This window comes from Antrostomus carolinensis, unplaced genomic scaffold (genome assembly GCF_000700745.2).
Source record: "Antrostomus carolinensis isolate BGI_N321 unplaced genomic scaffold, ASM70074v2 scaffold42444, whole genome shotgun sequence".
NCBI lineage: Eukaryota > Metazoa > Chordata > Aves > Caprimulgiformes > Caprimulgidae > Antrostomus > Antrostomus carolinensis.
Genome location: NW_010313605.1, coordinates 2,216 through 11,498, shown reverse-complemented (window position 1 = coordinate 11,498; position 9,283 = coordinate 2,216). Strand labels below are relative to the sequence as shown.

The 9,283-nt window shown below is 38.1% G+C and overlaps 1 protein-coding gene across 1 annotated transcript; it reads left to right on the top strand.

Annotated features, from left to right (window-relative positions):
* Positions 1-61: 61 nt before the first annotated feature.
* LOC104524500 (adenylosuccinate synthetase isozyme 2) lies at positions 62-8,789 on the top strand (the record flags this gene model as incomplete). Its single annotated transcript, XM_010167404.1, has 5 exons — positions 62-216; positions 636-757; positions 1,837-1,934; positions 7,317-7,466; positions 8,229-8,789. Coding segments are annotated over 5 exons (578 nt in total), but the record flags the coding sequence as incomplete, so codon positions are not given.
* Positions 8,790-9,283: the final 494 nt, after the last annotated feature.

Here is a 9,283-nt window from a genome sequence, read left to right as displayed (position 1 = left end):
ATATATAGTTTTAAACCAGTGTTTTAACAAATGATTTTTAAAACAAATTTTGTTTTAATAGGCACATATCCTTTTGTGACTTCATCAAACTGCACAGTTGGAGGTGTGTGTACAGGTCTGGGCATGCCACCGCAGAACGTTGGGGAAGTGTTTGGAGTTGTGAAAGCCTATACGACGAGAGTTGGAATTGGTGCCTTTCCTACAGAACAAAATAATGTGAGTATTATCAGCCCCAGATGTGACCTGTAACTGGGTGAAACAACTTGGTGTGTCTTTCTTAAATCAGTGTTACTGGTTAAATGCAAGTAGATGACAGTGTGTTTGGATGTCTCATTCTTCTGATTCTAGACTGAGCTTACAGGACTGCCAAATCTGACTGTCAGTTCCTCAGACCTTCCTATGGAAGAGAAGGCTAGAGCAGGAACAGATTTTGAGGGATTTGCTCAGATAGCATTCTCTTGAGTTAGAAATAGCATTTTGTATTTCTATTTTCATCCCAATGGACAACTTTGTGAAAAATCAGGGGAAGGTAATTTACAATATTGTGAAATGCTGTTAAGTGTGCACCTGTGTCATATATTTATTGCAAATAATAATTTTTAAAAGGCTCATGTAATAGTATTACTCTTTATTAGGAAATTGGAGAATTGCTGCAAATGTGGAAAGAGTTTGGTGTTACCACTGGTAGAAAGAGAAGATGTGGCTGGCTGGACCTGGTGTTACTCCGATATGCCTACATGATTAATGGATTTACTGCGTGAGTTATTTTGACAGCTTTGCTGGCAACTTGACATAAAATCATGATATGCTACAGATTACTGAAAGTAGTACATGTACTAGTTAGTAACGTTTAGACTGTTACTATTGATTTGTCAGTTGTTTTGATATTTTGATAAATGAACTGTCCCTCATTTTTCCTAGCATTAGGTGTTTTTATATTTGACACTTCTGTACTTGTGTATTCTGCTTTCCTTTACTTGTAGCACATTGTTATTTTTCATTTAAAAAGATCCAAGAAGCACTTATGTATGTTAGTACTTGAGCTTCAAGCTACCCCTGCCCCTGCCATCCCACCAGACCAAAACCAAATCAAATGCATTGCAAAGGCCTTAAAACCTGATATAGTTTATGGGATTTTGTTTTGTTTCTTTTCAATATAAGACAAATGGGAACTCATCAGTGTCTTCAGCAGTATGTGTAAGTGTAGAAAATTTGGATATGACTTTGGGATTTTAATTAAAATGAAAAATAGGTGTCTGAAATGAAGCTGATACAAAATTCCTAGTAGATCAACCTGTGTAAATACGTGCTTTACTTAAATTTTCCTGTTTTTCTTGTCCTTTGTGTTTTTTATTTAAAATAGGATGCAGAAGGGCATTTACAGAGCCAGTGTTTGATTATTTTGCTGCCTTCACTGTAGGACAGGAGCATTTGACCGAGGACAGGAACAGACAGCAACAGGCATCATGCTATGAGATCATCTCAGATGAATGGTCATAAAGTATCTTGGCAGCACCCTGACCAGTTAAAATTCTAACAAAGCTATAGAGCAGTCACTTTAGTCAGAGAATACCTGTTCTTTGAGTTTTGCTATTTGCTTACAGTACTAAATCTAAGGAGAGAACAAAAAGGCTGTTTTAGTTTTTTGAGGCTTTTTTGTTTGCTTGGTTTGTTTTGTTTTTTTTAAAAAGATAGATTAGTGTCATACAAGCTGTTTTTCTAAGGAAAGCAAATTAATTGTAATGTGCAGGAATCCATTTTCTTTTGTTTCTTTTAAAATGTGATGACAGTTGGGAGTTGTTAAACATGTTTAACCAGAGTAATGTTTCTTTATAGATTGGCTCTTACCAAATTGGATATCTTGGATGTATTTCCAGAAATCAAAGTTGGTGTTGCATACAAGCTAGATGGTGAAATCATACCTCATTTTCCCGGTAAGAATGCTTGTTTAACAATTTTAGGTTTTGGTGATGTGTAATCTCATACTTAAATGCATTTGACTTTCACTTGTAAAATTGATGACAGGAATGTGTTGCTTCAGCATCAAGCCATTAATGTCTTCCCAGATACACCAGAGACGCCCTGTACCCGCACCCTAAAGATACCTTACTAAATAGTGTTGTTCTTCTACAAGAAACATGCAAAGTGCTATATAAAGCTTCTTAAACTTTCATGTTATTACTGCTTTATCCCTTTCTTTTAATACATCCTGCATTATCTTCAAGCTAAATCACAAGCTTTTTTCACACTCTTAAGCCCACTGTCTTATTCCCACTACTGTATTCGTTCCATCTTCTAGCAGGACAAGCCTTCATTTAGGCCTGTGGTGAATCACATGAGAGAACTGATAGAGTTGAAAAGCCAGGTTTTTCTCTCCTTGTGTTATTTTTCTAACAGTTCAGTTCCCTTTAATAGTTCACAGAGCCAAAAACCATCTCACCCACACAATGGAAAAGAGCAAAAAGGGGTGGAGGAGGAAAAGAGCAATTAGTTAGGTGACAGCAAGACTATTTTCTAATACAGGACCAAAATACAACATGAGCTTAACATTATAGACACTATAGCTCCTGAGGACAGTGATCCTTTTAGTAATAATTTTTAGCTGAAAAAATGTATCTGCATGTTAAAATTCAGATATCACAAAACATTGTTTTCATAGATAATGCATCTTGTTCAGTTTGCTTTAGTAGAGATACTCCAGAAAAAAGGAAGAAACTTAACCAGTACTGAAGAAAGAGCTTTCTGATTTTTCTAATGTGCGCATAGATGCCCCTTTCCATTCTGATTTCTACTCTAGGGTTTAAGGCTGGTCACAGGTTATAATTTTTCATATGATACCATCAGCAGGGAACTTTTTGTGGGTGAACTTTTTGTACTCATAAAATACAACTCACAACAGGATTTGTACAGTATAAAGATGTGATTATCATAGAATGGTTTGGATTGGAAGGGACCAACCCAAGATCATGTAGTTCCAACCCCCCTGCCATGAGCAGGGACACCTTCCACTAGACCAGGTTGCTCAAAGCCTCATCCAGCCTGGCCTTGAACATTTCCAGGGAGGGGGCATCCACAACTTCTCTGGGCAACCTGTTCCAGTGTCTGACCACCCTCACAGTGAAGAATTTCTTCCTAATATCTAATCTAAACCTGCCCTCTTTCAGTTTACAGCCATTACCCCTGGTTCTATCACTACCTGCCTTTGTAACAAGTCCCTCCCCAGCTTCCTTGTAGGCCCCTTCAGGTGCTGGAAGCCGCTATAAGATCTCCTTCTCTTCTCCAGGCTGAACAGCCCCAACTCTCTCAGCCTGTCCTGATAGGAGAGGTGCTCCAGCCCTTGGATCATCCTGGTGGCCTCCTCTGGACTTGTTCTAGCTGCTCCAGGTCTCTCTTGTGTTGGGGGCTCTAGAACTGGACGCAGTACTCCAGGTGGGGCCTTAGGAGAGTGGAGTAGAGGAGGAGAATCACCTCCCTCGACCTGCTGGCCACGCTTCTCTTCATGCAGTCCAGGATACAGTTATTGGCCTTCTGGGCTGCAAGCGCACATTTATAAAGGAATAAGTGATAAGCTAGTAGTCCTTGAAAATAGCACGGATCTGTTGGGGAAATTAATAAGAAGTTAACAAAAAAATCTTCTGTTTCTCCGTGTGCTTGGGGGAGTTGTCTAACTGATACGCCCTCCAGTATTTTCAAACAAAAGTGCCAGTTACAATCCGAATGCATATGGAATGACATGGTGTGCACTTTTATTCAGGAAATTTAGGAGCCATCTTGCACTAAACCAGGGAATGCTTTTCTTTTTTTAAGACTCGAATATTCCCTGATTGATACCCTTATGAAAATATTAAAGAAATTTGCGTGTACTTTAGATGGCCTTTGAACATAATGGAGATTGCACATTTGAATTGAGAACTACTCAGTAAATGTTTGATCTGTAGCCCTTTCATCTAACCTGGGGGCTATTTGGACTGTCTTGTGCTCAAGCCAGGAGGACTTTCTCTGGCAGCCTGTCATTAAAGATGACATAAACAGGTGGCCATGCTTTCCAGTATGGAAAGCAGTGAGTACTTTCCACCCCCCCCAATCCCCATTCGTTATGAATCTCAGATGGGACCAGAATCTTATTACACTTCCTGAGGGCAGACTTTACTCCCCGTACATGCCCAGGTAACAGGTAGTTAGCCTTTGGTCATAGCAGCACAGTGTCTCACCTGCCTAACTGTATTTTTCGTTACTGTATGAACAATTAAGAATTCTGGTAGAAATTTAGTAGAAGCTGTTGTCTTCCCTGTTGACTTGCTTAAGTGTCAGGAAGGAGTTTCAGCTGAACTTCTGGTAAGCTGGAAGATGCTGTCTCTCACAGCGCCTCTGCGTTCCACACCTCTCTTTGCTATGCTTCTCAACATTTGGCAGCATTTTCAGCACAAATGCTGCAGCTTACTTATTACCCCTGCCCTGGCATAAAAAACAAAAGGTAACTTTCTTCCCACTTTGAGTTTTGCAGACAATTAGGTTATTTCTGTTGTCTACATCTCTGCATGCTGTTTTTTTTGTTTTGTTTTGTTTTTTTTTTTTAAGTTGCCACTTTGACATTTTGAATTTAATTTAGAAGAGATCTAGTCTGGGAATCTCTTGCTGGCAGGGTATTTCTTTCTCTCTCCCCTCCCTACCCTCCCACTCTCTTGGAGATGGTTAGTGATTTACCCTTCTTGTGAAATGACTGTCTCTAAATTAGAAGCACACACAGTGCCCACCATCTCAGGAAAAACATGCCATATTTCATATATTGTTCCTTTTTCCAGCTGGATCAGAGAATCATACGAGCTCACTCAGTTTTTTTAGCTTGGATTTCTGTGGGTATTTCATAATCTTCTGTTAAAGAACTGAAAATGTCTTGTAAATTTACTGCTGACTTCATATCATTGAGACTGTGGTCTTTTTGCTATGGACCTAGTCAGTAACTTCATTTTTGTTCACTCCCTGCTAGCTCTGACCTGATCACTTTAAAAGGAATGTGAAAGCCATCGTATGGTCCTGCTAATGCCTCCTGTCCAAGTTCAGGAGTCAGTTGATCTCAGCATAGACAGACGTAACCTCTAGCTCAGGGGAAGTTGAAAACACAGATTCTTAGGAAATTGGGAGATTATTTTGGAGAATATTAATGCTTTTTAAATTTTTTTCTTCTTGTGCTCTTTCCTGGGCATCTACTGTAGATTCATGAGGTAGGACACTGTGCTAGATCCACCTTTTCTCTGACCTGTGTGACTGTTTTTATGTTCAGTTTCTGGAAATGGCTGGAGGATCTTTTAAAAGATGAGATCTTTTGCAGAGGTGCCAAGATCCCACATTTCAGCTATTCTTTTGAGTTGGAAGTAACATCACATCATTCCCTCTCTTTATTATAGTACCAGACTACCAGATATCACTGTATCTCTTCTCTCTGTTATCTAATTCAGCTGTTAATAAGGAATATTCCAGAAAGCCTAGAAGATAAATCCCTTAAGGGAAGAGCTGAGAGAAATCTGGATGGCAACTACATCTCTTACTATACTGAGCTCCGTTTATGGCTCATCTTTACCACACATCTTTTATCGCACCTGCTGGAGAAAGAGGATCACTTGAAACATCAAGAAATTTATCCCTTCTTTTCCTTCCCTCTGTTTTGGGGAAGGAAGGAATTGAACTAACACAGAGTAATGGAAGACTGTGGACAATATTAGACTATTCAGTTCTAAGTGCTTCCAGCTTTTTCACAGCTAGCCTCATCAGAGAGGCTTCAAAGTAAAACTGAGTTGCTTGTGGACCACCAAGATTAGGTGTTCAGTCACTTTTCCTTTTCAGAAAGAGGGAGGCTAGTGTCGTATTCTAGACCATCTGCGATGCCTGGAGATTAGTTTGTGGTTTTGCCCTTTGAATATAGCTATTCTATTTTACAGATCACCTGGACAGCAGACAGCAGCTCAGATGTTACTGCTGATGACATTAAAGAAAGTGCTTATCCTTGGCCTCTGCAACCCAGCATCCTTAATGTGCCTGTTTGTCAAGGTTGTCCTGGTGATAACAAGGATTGATTCAGGATCCTTTGCCTTAACCTGTGAACACAGGCAAAAAAATGTGCATTTCTGCACTGTTGTAGGCTTTGTAGTCAGTAGAGCGTAGTCCTCTCTCACCCTTACGCAAAATGTGTAGTTCATAAAGGCTGTCCTTACAATGTTGCTTCCTTCTATTGAACTCTTACCTGCACCAGGACAAACTGTTCAATATGCTGAGCCTGAGTTTGTTGGCTACACAGGCGCTGGAGGGAATTGGTGATGGTTTTGTATTTGTACCTCTACTGTGCCTCTTGCGCCTAAAGTGCTTTCCCTGGTCGATTAGCTGTCTTTGCAAGAGTAGCTTGGTCTGAGACATGGAGCCTACCTAACATTGATTAAAGTGCCTTTGCACTGTCTGTTTCAGGAAGGCAAGAATGCCTGACATCTCCCAATTTAAAAAAAATGTATTTTGACTACTTTCAGTCTTAAGGCTTTTGTTTTGCTGCCCAGTGTCATTCCAAGATTAATGTTCAGATAATTACTGGAATGATTCAATTCCAGAATAATGTGCTGAGCATCTTTTCCAGTACTTGAAATCATCATAGGATTCAGAGGTAATGGACAACATTGAGGCATGTTACTAAATGAAGAGCAAAATGGAATATACTCATTACTGCTATTCTGAGAAATATTTGGAACAGTTACTGGTCATACGTCATGTGGGACTCCACACTGCTTGACAAATTCATTATAGAGTTTTGGGGCAAAGAGTCTGTGGGCATCAGAAGTCTTGTATGTATAAACTACAACTATGTTTAGTAAAAAGTACACTCTAACACCATTTAAAAATACATTCTAGCTGCCTGATACTTACAAACTGGTGCCTAATTTTTCTTCACATCACCAAATTCCCTCATGAAGGGGGAGCTGGATCTTGATATGTTCAGAAAAAAAAAATAAAAAAAAATAAAAATCAACATTTTAGGGAATAACTTTCCTGAAAAATTGTTTCCTGAACTGAAAAGATTGTGGTTTAAGCAAAACATATGCATGTGACTGTGAGTACTGGAAATCCCAAAGTCCAAGTCCTGATAGTTACTGGATACTTTTTTTCACTGCTTATATTAACAAAAAAGGACACTTAGCACCTTCAGTGCTGGTATTATCTTATGAGTAAACCTCTTTGTATAAGAAAACAATAAAAAGCTTTAGAGTTATGTGTTTAGTGGTGGAGAACGTATAATCTCTGTAGACATAATATTTTTGTTCCTGTTTGCTTCTCAGCCAACCAGGAAGTCTTAAATAAAGTAGAGGTTCAGTATGAGACACTCCCAGGATGGGATACGGACATATCAAATGCAAGGACGTTTGATGAGCTGCCTGTAAATGCACAAAATTACGTTCGCTTTATAGAAATGGAGTTGGGTGTTCCTGGTAAGTAAAACAGATCTTTTTGTTGTTGGTGGTGGTGTTTTGTTTTTTTCCTACTCCATGAAACGTATCTTGTACTTGGCTTTAATGAACAAATACTGAGAATTAGTTTGTAGCTGTACTTATTCTGATGTACCTGGTGATACGTCTAAGTATTATTTTACTTCTTTATGTCTTTAGCTGTTGAATTGAATTTTTTCAGAAGTTTTAGTATATATTCTTTCTTTGGCTTATACTGTAGTTCTTGTTCAACTGAGATTTTTATAACTTGCTTAAGTGTTTTTCTGTAATAGGGGTTTAGTTCTGCTGCTATTAAAAAGTCAGTGGGACTACTGGTATGTTAATGTGATTAAATATATGTGACAGTAAGAGGTCCTAAACTAACAAATTTCTCTTATGCTCCCTAACAAAGATGATCCTGTGGTTCCATCCAAAGCTGGGAATTAGGAGACGATGCAAATCTTTATTTTTATGGTAGTTTCTATGTATCTCTCTTTCCTGTGATCTGGAAAACTGAGCTATTTATTATGGCAGCTTCAAGACTGTTCCTGCTTTTCTAAGTTACCAATGCATTCTTACCTTGAGAACAATAGACATAGTTATCATCTTTTAACGTACTAATAGTATATGCTGTGCTTTTCTTCAGACTATGGTACTTAAGATCTTAAGCACTTAAGAAGATAAGTTTGTGCCTTATCTTAAGATATAATCTGATCTTGCTTAGTATTATTACTTGTAATAAAAATTTGCTTTTCTCTCCTGCAGTTAAGTGGATTGGAGTAGGGAAATCCAGGGAATCAATGATCCAGCTGTTTTAAAGATTTCAGATGCATGGAAGAAAGCACACTCCTCAAAAGACTGCTCGTTCTTAAATGCATTAGTAGCCCGCAAAGCAAAGATGTTGGAAAGATAGATTTTTGCATGGAAAGAAATGCTAGAGTTGATACCCCCAAATGAATTGCTACTCCTGAAAGAGACTCTAACATGAACCTGTATCAATTCTTGTTCAACTGCAATTACCAGGACACTTGTCATGTTGTTCAATGTGCCATCAGATTTTTTTTTTCTTTACCTAATATTTACTTCATAATGTAATTCCTGTTTGAAAATCTAAGGTAGCATTACTTTTCACGACTGTTTGTCTTTGTTATCCTCTCTCTGCTTTTGGCGGTGTTACTTCCCTGAAATTTTAGACAGTAAAGATAATGCAGTTTTGCACAGATAGTTTTACATCCTCATTGTTTGTATTCCTAAAGCTGTTGTATTCTTAATGGCTGCTCTTGTGAGTGATTAAAGAGGGGGGTTCTGATTTTATAATGCTATAAATGCTGTCTAAATTATTGTGTGATCTGTTTTTTAAAAAAAGACATGATGCCAAGTTGTTAAGAATGTCCAGGTTTTTTTAGCTGTATAACATGGAAAACTTACTCTTTGTAACTCACAGAGGACACTCAAGTGTTTATCAGGAAGTGCGCCCAGAAAGTTAGAAAACTGATATTGTAAAAAAGTTCATTTGCAATTATTAAAGAACTGTTCTGATTTTGAGTTAAATGTTTGATGATGTTACTAATTTTTTTTTTTTTCTGGTATTTATAAACCCTCCAGTTCTCTACTTCCAAGGTGCATATCTCAAACTGTTTCCCTAATTAAATGAGGTTCTATTTATATTTGGTAAGAAGTCTAACATTCTGATGCCCTTTTAAATTCCTTTCTACATAGCCAGTAGAAGATGTTTCTCTGGAGAACTAGCAAAGCACAGACACTTTTGTAATTATAAATTGAAGATGCTTTAGAAATAACATTTAAAGTATTCAATGCCT